The sequence below is a fragment of the Moschus berezovskii genome, chromosome 11, assembly GCF_049115385.1.
Source record: "Moschus berezovskii isolate FMDL1 chromosome 11, NW_MosBer_1.0, whole genome shotgun sequence".
NCBI classification, from domain to species: domain Eukaryota; kingdom Metazoa; phylum Chordata; class Mammalia; order Artiodactyla; family Moschidae; genus Moschus; species Moschus berezovskii.
This window is the reverse complement of record NC_142470.1, coordinates 69,945,041-69,960,065: the sequence shown is the minus strand read 5'-3', so window position 1 is coordinate 69,960,065 and position 15,025 is coordinate 69,945,041. Positions and strand designations below refer to the sequence as shown.

At 37.7% G+C, this 15,025-nt stretch overlaps 1 protein-coding gene across 10 annotated transcripts in view; it reads right to left on the bottom strand.

Annotated features, from left to right (window-relative positions):
• Positions 1-1,342: 1,342 nt before the first annotated feature.
• CLHC1 (clathrin heavy chain linker domain containing 1) overlaps positions 1,343-15,025 on the bottom strand; it is a 44,368-nt gene continuing 30,685 nt past the window's right edge. For all 10 annotated transcript variants that reach the window (XM_088841449.1, XM_088841452.1, XM_088841455.1 and 7 more), the window contains 3 exons: positions 6,775-6,977; positions 2,980-3,159; positions 1,343-1,673 (listed from right to left, as the gene is read on the bottom strand). In XM_088841449.1, the coding sequence (XP_088697575.1) occupies positions 1,477-1,673; positions 2,980-3,159; positions 6,775-6,977 (580 nt within the window). In that variant the 3' untranslated portion in view covers positions 1,343-1,476. The remainder of the gene's footprint in view (positions 1,674-2,979; positions 3,160-6,774; positions 6,978-15,025) is intronic.

The following is a 15,025-nucleotide window of genomic DNA, read 5'->3' as shown; positions in this document are numbered from 1 at the left end:
GAATTTGAATTTGAGTACGAAGCTATCTGATTTCAAGTTTGCCATTCCCTTTCCAGGTCTTCCCAACCCAGAGATCGAACCCAGGTCTCCTGAATTACAGGCTGATTTTTTTTTTTAACATCTGAGCCACCGGGGAAGCCCATAAAATAAAATGTATACATTCAGTAATTTAGGAGGGAAATACTTATGCTCTTTTATTCTATCTAATAGCAGCTCATGTTTACCATGTTCCATGATCAAGGCTGACATTCAGCTATTATGCTCTGGTATGGCATAATGGCTGAAAGCTATTCTGATTAGTTAGGTATCCGTTCTGTTTTGACTGATGCCTATGCCTTGCTGATCATTAAATATTTTGAATATCAACACCTGTCCAAGACACAGAACTCTGAGTTTTCAATCAAACACTTAGAGACTTGAAATTACCCAAAATTGCTTTGAATGCCATTTTCCATGCCTACAGGTATCCCAGGTCTATCTATTTGCAAAATTTGGCTATTCTTTCTCTAAATTAAGAACATGCTGAAACTCTCATTTTATAGCAGAAGCTTAACATTGCCATTTATAAACACCAGAGCTTGGAGCACATCTTTGAGTCAGTAGTACAAAATTACTATATTCGAGGTTTTCACCAGTGAAAACCTTGAATTGACATCCTGCCTTTAAAGTCAGGCTTATAGCATTTAATATTTGGGAAATCACCTAACAGACAGGATACTAGTCACACCTTCCTCAGTTCTTGCTGTTAAATCAGATCACCAGAATGGAGTATATTTAGATATTAACTTATGCCCTTCAGTTCAGTTCAGTTCAGTTCAGTCGCTCAGTTGTGTCCAACTCTTTGCGACCCCATGAATCACAGCATACTAGGCCTCCCTGTCTATCACCAACTCCCGGAGCTCACTCAAACTCATGTCCCTAGTAATACCTAAACTGAGATTTACACAGACTTATGCTCTTATATTTTTATCCAGTCAATATATGAGAGGGATAAATTAGGAGTCTGACACTAGCATATATCCATTATTATATATAAAATAGATAATCAATAAGAACCTACTATATAGTATAAGGAATTATACTCAATATTCTATAATAACCTATATGGGAAAAGAATCTGAAAAAGAATAGATACACGTATAAGTGAATCACTTTGCTGTATACCTGAAACTAACACAATGATGAAAATAAAATATTTTCTAATTCAACAGAAAATAAACATTAAAACATTTTTAAAGGAAAAAATAGGAAATTTTTCTAAAAGATTCAGTATACAAAATGACCATATTAAAAAACAGAAAGCAAAGGAATAAATGTTTCAAGGACAAATCTAAACATCATCATAATAAAAGAAGCATGATTTATTTCTGAGACGTTCACACTCCAGATTTATTTATAAGTTATACCAAAATCAGTTTGCCCAATCAATATACATAAAATGTTATACAGGCTCCCTCAACTGGTTAAGATGAACAACTACCAAAAAACATGCTGCATTAAGTTGACTGTATCATCCTCTTCAGAAATTTCTGTAACCCCAGCTTGAGATCGAAGAACAGACATAATGTCATTAGATAATTGGTCAAAGCCATTCTGTAAACATATATTTGCTACTTCTTGCCACTTCTCTAGGGAGCAAAACGGATCATTTATCATAAGATGTTCAACTGCATCTGATGAAATAAAATCCAATATTATAGTACAGCACTCATCTGATAATTCATACTTAACAATTCTTCAAAAATAAAGAGATATCATTTCAACTCCTTTAAGTGTCATGTGGAGTTCCCAGTTGAGCTCACAGTAAGTTCTCAAGTGTTAGTTCTTCCTCCTCCTTTTTCGTTAACCTTTCTAGGCCTCAATTCAATCCTCCACCATTTCTCACATTCCCTATTCTTCCACTCATCTCCTTCTTGGTAAGGTCAGCAGATGCTGAAGATTGAGATGTAGGGAACTCAGAAAGTGAAGACTGTAGGACCAGCCTCATTCACAGTCTCTAAGGTACCACTAGGAACTAGCTAACAAATCTGATGGTCAACTTTTCATGATCCTTAACTTTCATAAATGCCCTAACAGTGCTAACCTAAGGATTTACAAAAACTCTGGCAAAACCTCCATCCAGCCTCTAGACAGAGACCTTTTAATGACGAGCCTTCTATAACAAATGTTTTTCTAAAGGAAATAAAAGAAGGATTTAGTTTATTAAGGAAAACTAATGATATTATTTATTAAAAAAGAAACTATTTTCATAATTACTTTAAAAAATCAATTATAGTCACCCTCTTTGGGACTACTTATGGAACTCATTCATCTATTACCTTCATTACTTATGATACTTAATGAATTGAGGATCTCTATTCAGGATATTATAATCACTGTTATTTTATTCCTACCATGATTACTATTTTTCTATCAAACAAAATATTTTAGTTGATATCTGTAATGATAATTTCTAAATTATCTTCCCAAATATGTTTTCATGTAATTTACTCTTCATTCTTTGGCTCCTGTAATAATTTAAAATCAAGGTATCTGCTCAAAGGAAACAAAAAAATTGAGATCTAATTATTCTTGATTGCACTGCAGAGTGACGTTCAAAGTAAATGATGTAAATAACATTTACATATATATTTAGTTTGGGAATAAGAAACAAAGTTTGTCTAAATAACATTAAAGTATATATAAAAATTATTAAATATATGCATGTTATATATATAAAGTTTTTAGAGTAGTCATAGCAGTTATAATCATTATGATGTTCTCCTCAAGCTTCACAAAGAATCTCTCTTCATTCTAATCCTCTCAACACATATACACTATTGCCAACAGAGTATTATTGACATGGTAATCTTTATAAATTCCTAACGTGCCAAGAAAGAACTCTGAGGAAGACAGAGTTAACCCAAACATAATAATCTTGAACCTTTCCTTAAATAACTCACTACTATTTCTTCTACAATAAAATTTTACTTCACTTACCTTTCCCACCTTTACTTATTTCTTGAAGTAGCTTAATCCCAACTTTTTTCATGTCTATAGAGAACAGGTGAAGTACAGCAAGACCAAAAGATAAATATGGTGGTTTCCCATTCCATTCTTTAGTGAGACACTGAATCAATTCAATGTTGGGACATAACTTTATTAGCTGCATCAGGTCATCTAAAAGCAAAAATGAAAAACTGTATCTCAACATCCTAATATGATGTGGGACTAGCTAATGTTTATCTTTGTCAATCAACTCTTCGTTTTCCAATCCTTCCAAAGCTCTCAATGAATTCAATATTACTATCTCCAATCCAAAAAAAAAAAAAAATCTTAGTATAGGAAAAAACAAAGGAAAACTACCTTAACAAAGAGTACAAGCAAAAATTTATCAAAAAATTGTCATGAAAAGAAATGTGGTATTAAAAAAAACACCAGGTTGACAAGAAACCTGAATTTTAATCATAGCTCAATCAGTCACTTAATCTTTTGGATCTCAGTTTTATTCTAGAAATCATTGGTGGGAAAGGAGTAGAGGAGCAGGACGAAAAGAATTTTTCCTTCTAAAACAGATGCACTATGAGTCAGATTTTCCTTTTGGAACAAAAGACTTTTTTTTAGAACTACTGCTTTTGTTTTGATTTGTAAATGTAAAGCTGACAGTCTAAATCTTAGAGAGACCATTTTCTCCTCAAACCAGAAAGTATTAACAAACTGAGTATATCCCTTTATGGCAGAAAGTGAAAAATAACTAAACAGACTCTAGACGAAGGTGAAAGAGCAGAGTGGAAAAAGCTGACTTAAAACTCAACATTGAAAAAACTAAGATCATGGCATCCAGTTCCATCACTTTTTGGCAAATAGATGGGGAAACAATGGAAACAGTGACAGACTATTTTTGGGGGCTCCAAAATCACTGCAGATGGTGACTGCAGCCATGAAATTAAAAGATGCTTGCTCCTTGGAAGGAAAGTTATGACAAACCTAGACAGCATATTAAAAAGCAGAGACACTACTTTGCTGACAAAGGTCCATATAGTCACAGCTATAGTTTTTCCAGTAGTCACGTATGGATGTGAGAGTTGGACCATAATGACATTGAAACATGTATGTTGTCATATGTGAAATGAATCAGCAGTTCAGGGTCAATGCATGTTACAGGATACTAGGGGCTGGTGTGCGGGGATGACCCAGAGGGAGGATAAAGGGAGGAGGGAGGTGAGAGGGGGGTTCAGGAGGGGGAACTCATGTATACCTGGGGCGAATTCATGTCAATGTATGGCAAAACCAACCAATATAATATTGTCAAATAAAAAAAATAAATTAAAAATAAAAAAAAAAAAGAAGGGTTAGGGTTAGGCGAAGAATTGCTTTTGAATTGTGGTGTTGGAGAAGACTCTTGAGAGTTCCTTGGACTGCAAGAAGATCAAACCAGTCAATCCTAAAGGAAATCAGTTCTGAATGTTCATTGGAAGGACTGATGCTGAAGGCAAAGCTCCAATACTTCACCTGATGCAAAGAGCCGACTCATTTGAAAAGACCATGATGCTGGGGAAGATTGAAGGCAGGAGGAGAAGGGGACAACAGAGGATGCGATGGTTGGATGGCATCACCAACTGAATGGACATGAGTTTGAGCAAGCTCTAGGAGCTGGTGATGGACAGGGAAGCCTGGCGAGCTGCAGTCCATGAGGTCGCAAAGAGTCAGACATCACTGAGTGACTGAACAACAGCAACAAATATCCCCTAAGGCCAAGGATGATACTTTGGAAAACTATGGCTGTTTGTCACTAAAATGTAAAATAAGCAAAGTAATCTTTCAAACTTTGTTTCTACCCTCTAAGCTTAATTTTCCTCAGGTTATTATTATCTTATGATGTTGTGCTAAATAAATTCTGAGGATAAGTATCAAGGTTCTATTTATAAAGGAGTATTATTATTTTTTAAATTAGTACAATATACAGTTGTCCCTTGGTGTCCATGGGGTATTGATTGCAGGACCCCTTGCAGATACCAAAATCTCAGGATACTCAAGTCTCATATAAAAAGTCTCTTATACAAAATGGCATAGTATTTGCATATAACCTACACACATCCTTCCATATACTTTAAATCATCTCTGTGTTACCTAACACCATGTAAATACTACGTAAATAGTTGTAAATACAATGTAAATGTTATGTAAATAATTGCTGGTGCACAGCAAACACAAGTTCTGCTTTGTGGAACTTTCTAGAATTTTTTCCCCTCAAATATTTTCAATCTAAAGTTCTTTGAATCCACAGATGTGAAACCCATGAATATGGAGAGCTGATTGTGAATTTAATTATTTTCTAGTGTAATGTGTTACTAGAAGAACAGGATAATATGATAATGAGTCAACTGTATTTCTATGTACTCATGTGAGGCAAATTTTGCAAGCAAAAAAAGAAGCTTCACATTTCATTCAATAAAAATTCCAAGAGTAACTAAAACTTACATTCCATGTCTAAACCTTGACTAAAATAATTCTAAGGAAAAACAATAAAACAGAAACTGAATATGTATAATTTAAATATTAAAATAATTATTCATTCAACAAATATATAACTACTCTTGCTAGATTCTGATCCATTGCTGTGTGTATACAGGCGAATTACTTACCTCTCTGTGCCTTAGCCTCTCTGTGAACACATAGTTATTTTTCATCTATAAAATAGGGGTAATAACAAAACCTAGTTCATAGAGTTAACATAAGGCTTAAGTGAGACAGGGATGTAAAAAGGTGGACCAAGCTATTATTACACTAACTGTATCAGGCATGCTGTTACATAATGCATGAAAAAAACTAATAACTTTAAAAACCAGATTCTAAGTAAAAGTTAATTTTTCCTTCAAAAATGATTAGATTCAACAGCCAGAAAAGATTGTTTGCCTGGAAAAAATGTGACCTAAAAGTGCTATATTTTGTTCCATTTTGTGATTTCTTAGAACTGGAGTGCATAGCTTGAAAAATCAGGACTGACACAGGCTGGGGTATGGGGATTTGTCAGGACTGCCTGTACGTTAAGGTTAATGCTGAACTAGACTATAGTAAGAGATCAGCTCATTCAACTCAGGTCACTCTGCTGCTGCTGCTGCTGCTGCTAAGTCGCTTCAGTCACGTCCGACTCTGTGCGACCCCATAGACGGCAGCCGACCAGGCTCCGCCATCCCTGGGATTCTCCAGGCAAGAACACTGGAGTGGGTTGCCATTTCCTTCTCCAATGTGTGAAAGTGAAAAGTGAAAGTGAAGTCGCTCAGTCGTGTCCGACTAGTAGCGACCCCACGGACTGCAGCCCATGAGGCTCCTCTGTCCATGGGATTTTCTAGGCAAGAGTACTGGAGTGGCTTGCCATTGCCTTCTCCGCAGGTCACTCTAAGGTCCTCAATTCTCTCAGATCACTGTTTAGCTGCAACCTACATGTTTTAAACTTTTAAAAGCAACATTATTTCACTAATTCTAATGCTTATATTATAGTTCAGAAATTATATATAAGTTTTTTTAAATTCTTAAATAGCATGGTCCAAATATCTAAAGTTTACTAAATGTCTATGTATTGAAGAAATATATAATGTATTTGAAAGTCTGGTATCAAAGTCAATCAGTTCCAGCTTATCTGTTTTCACTAAAAATTACTAAAGAAATCTACTTACCAGTATATATAAAACAAGTTTTACAATGTAAATCCAAAATATTGCCTAATATCATGGGTGATCTTACAATTGAAGTACAGAATCTGAAGATATATAAATAATAGTCTTTTTCACTTACCAGAAGTAAAATCCTTGAATTGTTGTATGTATTCCATGGCCCCATGAATCTGATCCTGTTTACATAGGCAAAGAAGAGCCTTCTTGTGCAAGCCACATTCACTGTAGATAATCTGAGCTAAAGCCAGACATTTGGCCTTGTTATAAGTATCCTGCTCCCCATAATCAAAAATCACATCCCCAGCCTCCTCAGAAAATGTCAGCCTAGAGCAAGCAGATCAATAGGGCACACATTAGTGAGTTCTTAACGAATGGATGAGAATGAAATATTTGAAAATTCAGCACAGTAGAAGTGGATTTTCAATTGTCTGTAAGAATCCCACATTAGGCAATTGATGAAATTAAACATATTTAAGATTTAATCACAAGAACAAAAACAATCAGCATGTCTTCCTTTGGGGGAAGTCATTTTGGTGAAATTGAGCTCAACTGTTTAAAAAATCTACAAACAAGGTTAAAACTCTCCTGAAAAGACTGGTGGGGTTTAAATTTTCAAGGTAAACAAAAATTCTCTCCTAATTGAGGCTCTCAATGTTCTTAGCTGTTCTATAGAGTCCAAAACCCTGTAGAATGTAAGAACTTATTAAGTGCTGGTTAAAGATAGTGACAAAGTTTTTAGCTTGAAATTAGCATCACATCTTGCAAGTACTATATAGTACTAAAAGCGAAACAGAAAGTATGACAGCAGTGTTTTGTTTTTCATTGTTATAGATTTGTAAGAAACAATGTGGAGGGGCATAAATGAACTTAACTGTGTCTATTCAGTTCAGTTCAGTTCAGTCGCTCAGTCATGACCGACTCTTTGCGACCCCATGAATCACAGCACGCCAGGCCTCCCTGTCCATCACCAACCCCCGGAGTTCACTCAAACTCATGTCCATCGAGTCGGTGATGCCATCAAGCCATCTCATTCTCTGTTGTCCCCTTCTCCTCCCGCCTCCAATCCCTCCCAGCATCAGAGTCTTTTCCAGTGAGTCAACTCGTCGCATGAGGTGGCCAAAGTATTGGAGTTTCAGCTTTAGCATCAGGCCTTCCAATGAACACCCAGGATTGATCTCCTTTAGAATGGACTGGTTGGATCTCCTTGTAGTCCAAGGGACTCTCAAGAGTCTTCTCCAGCACCACAGTTCAAAAGCATCAATTCTTCGGCGATCAGCTTTCTTCACAGTCCAACTCTCACATCCGTACATGACCACTGGAAAAACCATAGCCTTGACTAGACGGACCTTGGTTGGCAAAGTAATGTCTAGGTTGGTCATAACTTTCCTTCCAAGGAGTAAGTGTCTTTTAATTTCATGGCTGCAATCAGCATCCGCAGTGATTTTGGAGCCCCTAAAAATAAAGTCTGATACTGTTTCCACTGTTTCCCCCTCTATTTCCCATGAAGTGATGGGACCAGATGCCATGATCTTTGTTTTCTGAATGTTGAGCTTCAAGCCAACCTTTTCACTCTCCTCTTTCACTTTCATCAAGAGGCTTTTGAATTCCTCTTCACTTTCTGCCATAAGGGTGGTGTCATCTGCATATCTGAGGTTATTGATTTTCTCCTGGCAATCTTGATTCCAGCTTGTGCTTCTTCCAGCCCAGCGTTCCTCATGATGTACTCTGCATATAAGTTAAATAAGCAGGGTGACACTATACAACCTTGACATACTCCTTTTTCTATTTGGAACCAGTCTGTTGTTCCATGTCCAGTTCTAACTGTTGCTTCCTGACCTGCATACAGGTTTCTCAAGAGGCAGGTCAGGTGGTCTGGTATTCCCATCTCTTTCAGAATGTTCCACAGTTTATTGTGATCCACACAGTCAAAGGCTCTGGCATAGTCAATGAAGCAGAAATAGATGTTTTTCTGGAACTCTCTTGCTTTCTCCATGATCCAGCGGATGTTGGCAATTTGACCTCTGGTGCCTCTGCCTTTTCTAAAACCTGCTTGAACATCTGGAAGTTCACGGTTCACATATTGTTGAAGCCTGGCTTGGAGAATTTTGAGCATGACTTTAGGAGAGACTAAAGAAGCAGTTCTTTTGAGATGGTTCAACTAAATAGATTTCACTTTCCATCAGTTTTAGTGCACCATCTTCATATACAATTGAAGGAAATCATAGGTACTACACAGTAACTCCAGGCAAGAACACTGGAATGGGCTGTCATTTCCTTCTCCAGGGGATCTTCCTGACCCAGGGATTGAACCCAGGTCTTCTGAGTTGCAGGCAGATTCTTTATCATCTAAGCCACCAGGGAAGATAGAAACTATAAGCATAAGCCAAAAAAGATTTGGATGGACAGGGAGGCCTGGCGTGCTGCGATTCATGGGGTCGGTCGCAGAGTCGGACACGACTGAGCGACTGAACTGAACTGAAAGAAACCACTTCTAATTACTGGCTGTACTGAAATTGTACTTTAGTTAAATCTTTATTTAATAGCTAAGAATATTATATAATAATGTAATATTAATGACGTAATATCAGTGTCTGCATATATGTAATAAAACGCCAATAATAATAAAATGAAATTCTGAAACCCCTACAAAATGTCTCTTTATTGAAAATTAAGTAGATAAAGCCCTCTGTGTTTGCTGGTGGGGACAGCAGAGAGGTGGGTCTAAAATCAAAAGGCAGGTTCTGAGTACAAATTAATTACGTAGTAAGCAATTCCCTGACTTCCACATTTCAATAACAAAATACAGGTTTTGGTAGCTACAGTCACAGTGTTTCCTGAGGCTGAACAAGTCATTATTTCAGTTGTTTCTAGTGACTACATTATCGAAGCAACATGAAAATATAAGTACTTTAGTATTCATTTCTCTCATTAACACTATTATTTCAATATTTTCAGTAGTCACCCTCATGATGCTGTCCCACCTGAGAGAAGGCCAGAGTTGAGACTAACATCGTTCTGTCTTCACTTGTCACTTTCCAAAAGGATGATGAGACGCAAAGAGTATGATTAAAAAGAAAATTATCCAAAGGGAGGAGAAGGATCAAGCCCCAAAAGAATGGAATTGGCCCAGAAGGAAAAAGAGGGGAAGAAAATTATGAATGCTAGCCCTGGGAGTAAGAGAGGCACCCTGGACCAGGCTGGGAAATGAGCCTGGGAACCTCCTTCCCCTCTTTCCCCCTAATTACCTCATCATGGCAACCCACTTCAGTATTCTTGCCTGAAAAATCCCATGGACAGAGGAGCCTGACAGGCTACAGTCCAAAGGGTTGCAACGAGTCAGACATGACAGAGCAACTAACACAAAGCCCCTTCTTGGCTCTTCCAACCTCAACTTCCAACTCTAAAGAAGGCTCTTTCAGAGACTTCTGAAAGTGGACCTGAGACCAGACTAGCTCTGGGGAATACAAATAACTAATAATAAAATATGTTTAATTCCACAGGTAAACTAAGGTACACTTGATTATAAGCCAGACTGTGGGCTTCCCTGAAAACTCTGTTGGTAAAGAATCCACCTGCAATACAGGAGGCCCTCGTTTGATTCCTGGGTCAGGAAGATTCCTTGGAGAAGGGAGAGGCTACCCACTCCAGTGCTGTAAATTTTTCAGAAGTCAAAATAAAGGTAATATATAATCACCAAATCTATGCATGATATTCATTATTGTTATCTTACAGGACTGAGCTTGTAAAGTTAATATTTTAGAGGTATTTTTTCTTTCTAGGGGCAACATTTGCAATTTGGAGATATTAATACCAACTAAGCACCATTTCTTAAATTTAGGCTTTGTGGGTCAAGTGATTAGACTTTTCCCGGTAAGAATGACTAAGAGAGCCAAGTTTAGTCCATAACCCAGGTTGCTCTAGGGCTGGCTCTGTGCTGAGCTACAGGAAAAGAACTGATGCACTTTTAAAGGCAGCTATTTTAGAAGCGGTCGAACAGGAGATGGCAAGAGTGAACATAGACATTCTAGGAATCAGTGAACTAAAATGGACTGGAATGGGTGAATTTAACTCAGATGACCATTATATCTACTACTGTGGGCAGGAATCCCTTAGAAGAAATGGAGTAGCCATCATGGTCAACAAAAGAGACCGAAATGCAGTACTTGGATGCAATCTCAAAAACAACAGAATGATCTCTGTTCGTTTCCAAGGCAAACCATTCAATATTACAGTAATCCAAGGCTATGCCCCAACCAGTAACGCTGAAGAAGCCGAAGTTGAACGGTTCTATGAAGACCTACAAGACCTTTTAGAACTAACACCCAAAAAAGATGTTCTTTTCATTATAGGGGACTGGAATGCAAAAGTAGGAAGTCAAGAAATACCTGGAGTAACTGGCAAATTTGGCCTTGGAGCATGGAATGAAGCAGGGCAAAGGCTAATAGAGTTTTGCCAAGAGAGCGCACTGGTCATAGCAAACACCTTCTTCCAACAACACAAGAGAAGACTACACATGGACATCACGAGATGGTCAACACCAAAATCAGATTGATTATATTCTTTGCAGCCAAAGATGGAGAAGCTGTATACAGTTAGCAAAAACAAGACCAGGAGCTGACTGTGGCTCAGATCATGAACTCCTTATTGCCAAATTCAGACTTAAATTGAAGAAAGTGGGGAAAACCACTAGACCATTCAGGTATGATCTAACACAAATCCCTTATGATTATACAGTGGAAGTGAGAAATAGATTTAAGGGACTAGATCTGATAGATAGAGTGCCTGATGAACTATGGACAGAGGTTCATGACATTGTACAGGAGACAGGGACCAAGACCATCCGCATGGAAAAGAAATGCAAAAAAGCAAAATGGCTGTCTGAGGAGGCCTTACAAATAGCTGTGAAAAGAAGAGACGCGAAAAGCAAAGGAGAAAAGGAAAGATATAAGCATCTGAATGCAGGGTTCCAAAGAATAGCAAGGAGAGATAAGAAAGCCTTCCTCAGTGATCAATGCAAAGCAATAGAGAAAAACAACAGAATAGGAAAAACAAGAGATCTCTTCAAGAAAATTAGAGATACCAAGGGAACATTTCATGCAAAGATGGGCTCGATAAAGGACAGAAATGTTATGGACCTAACAGAAGCAGAAGATATTAAGAGGTGGCAAGAATACACAGAAGAACTGTACAAAAAAGATCTTCACGACCAAGATAATCACAATGGTGTGATCACTCACCTAGAGCCAGACATCTTGGAATGTGAAGTCAAGTGGGCCTTAGAAAGCATCACTACAAACAAAGCCTAGTGGAGGTGATGGAATTCCAGTTGAGCTATTTCAAGTCTTGAAAGATGATGCTGTGAAAGTGCTGCACTCAATATGCCAGCAAATTTGGAAAACTCAGCAGTGGCCACAGGACTGGAAAAGGTCAGTTTTCATTCCAATCCCAAAGAAAGGCAATGCCAAAGAATGCTCAAACTACCACACAATTGCACTCATCTCACACGCTAGTAAAGTCATGCTCAAAATTCTCCAAGCCAGGCTTCAGCATTACGTGAACCGTGAACTTCCAGATGTTCAAACAGGTTTTAGAAAAGGCAGAGGCATCAGAGATCAAATTGCCAACATCCGCTGGATCGTGGAGAAAGCAAGAGAGTTCCAGAAAAACATCTATTTCTGCTTCATTGACTATGCCAAAGCCTTTGACTGTGTGGATCACAATAAACTGTGCAACATTCTGAAAGAGATGGGAATACCAGACCACCCGACCTGCCTCTTGAGAAACCTGTATGCAGGTCAGGAAGCAACAGTTAGAACTGGACATGGAACAACAGACTGGTTCCAAATAGGAAAAGGAGTATGTCAAGGTTGTATAGTGTCACCCTGCTTATTTAACTTATATGCAGAGTACATCATGAGGAATGCTGGGCTGGAAGAAGCACAAGCTGGAATCAAGATTGCCGGGAAAAATATCAATAACCTCAGATATGCAGATGACACCACCCTTATGGCAGAAAGTGAAGAGGAACTCAAAAGTCTCTTGATGAAAGTGAAAGAGGAGAGTGTAAAGGTTCGCTTGAAGCTCAACATTCAGAAAACAAAGATCAAGGCATCTGGTCCCATCACTTCATGGGAAATAGAGCGGGAAACAGTGGAAACAGTGTCAGACTTTATTTTTAGGGGCTCCAAAATCACTGCGGATGCTGATTGCAGCCATGAAATTAAAAGACGCTTACTCCTTGGAAGGAAAGTTATGACCAACCTAGATAGTATATTAAAAAGCAGAGGCATTACTTTGCCAACCAAGGTCTATCGTCAAGGCTATGGTTTTTCCCGTGGTCATGTATGGATGTGAGAGTTGGACTGTGAAGAAAGCTGATCACTGAAGAATTGATGCTTTTGAACTGTGGTGCTGGAGAAGACTCTTGAGAGTCCCTTGGACTGCAAGGAGATCCAACCAGTCCATTCTAAAGGAGATCAATCCTGGGTGTTCATTGGAAGGACTGATGCTAAAGCTGAAACTGCAATACTTTGGCCACCTCATGTGACGAGTTGACTGACTGGAAAAGACTCTGATGCTGGGAGGGATTGGGGGCAGGAGGAGAAGGGAACGACAGAGAATGAGATGGCTGGATGGCATCACCGACTCGATGGACATGAGTTTGAGTGAACTCCGGGAGTTGGTGATGGACAGGGAGGCCTGGCGTGCTGTGATTCATGGGGTCACAAAGAGTCGGTCATGACTGAGCGACTGAACTGAACTGATGTGGTAAAGGCCAGGGCATCAGAGTCAGAGATCAGGGGACAGAGGCTAAGAATAAAAAGTGTGATTTGCCTTAAGTATTCTTTTCTATCAACTCTGGATCCAAAAAAAAAAAAAAAAGGAAACATTCTAATATATAAAAAACAGTATTCTATCTAAACAGAGATTAAGAAAAAATGTAGATTAAATTTCATGTCAGTGTATGGCAAAACCAGTACACTATTGTAAAATAATTAGCCTCCAATTAAAAAAAAAGTTAAATAAGCAGAGTGACAAAAAAAAAAAAAAGTCATGATCTACATGTTAGATTAAAATCTATCCTAGACTTACTGTGAACCCGTTTGAAAAAAGATACAGGGCTCCACAAAGGATGTCATAATTAGGAAATGTAAAAAAGAATGATACCAAAGACTCTATGGATGTCTACTAAATTTGTCAGTTTTCTAATAAAAAGCTTGGCAATGTTAAAAAAAAAAAAAACCTGTAGATTAAATAAAGATAAAATGAAGCTTATCTTCACACATTTTTACTGATGTGCAGATTATCTTCACACATTTAAAAATCATTGGGAATCCTTTCTATATGGTATATTTCATAAATTTGGGCATCATTTATGATGGTTTATAAATAACATAAAGGCTATTTCTATAAACTAGTATATTGAGTTCATACTCTTAAAAGGCTTTGCCTTACTTTCAATTTGTAGCATATTTTCAGTAGCAGTTCATCCAATCATATTTTGGGGAAAAGGTCAGATTTTTGTTTCTATGAGTTCCTAATGGAGACTTGAAATGTATGAATAGGTATAATCCATGTCTTCTAATTTTATTGCATAGTTTTACCACATAGTTCCATCAAAGCTTAAGAAAAAATTAAAATACGGCCAGAAGACTGAAATCTAACATTTTATAATCAGTTGTTGTGAATATGGTATGGAGTAAAGTTGTAATGATTTTTATAGTGTCTAAACTAAGGTATCTAAACAGAAGAAACCCCAAACATGGAAAATCCAAACAATGTTAATTAGCTTATAAGTGCTCGAGAGCTGAGTTTAGTGCTCTAGAGTTAAATTGTCCTATTTAGAATAAAGACATTTACGATCAATGGTATGCCCAGAAAATATAGAAATATAAATATGAATACATCGGGGAAAAAAAGTAGTGGTATTTTCCCACTTTATGCACTCAGGGAACTGCATAAAAGTTTAAATTCTTACAACTAAGAGGTAGAATGGGCCAAGAATATGTAAGGAAATCAGTCCTGTAGGAAGAGTCTTTGCACTAGGTGACAGATGTGAGAAATGAACATGCACTTTTTGATGCGCCTGCACCAGTGCTCCCTGACAAGCACTTTTTGTGGAGAATGCAGAAGTGTAACCAGGCAGAGAAAGAAAGGAGCCCAAGAAGGGTACATGTATGAAGAAGCCTTTTAAAACAGGGATTATGTGAACATAGTTATTATGTGAATTATTATCTGAAAAGTAAGTGAAGGCATAACATGAGGGGGTGAGAACAAGGTACTTCGCAATGGGGAACAATAGTGTGATCAATCCAGGACAGATTTATGACTGTCCACAGCTGTGCAGGGACATGTGCATTTGAAATGGGTAG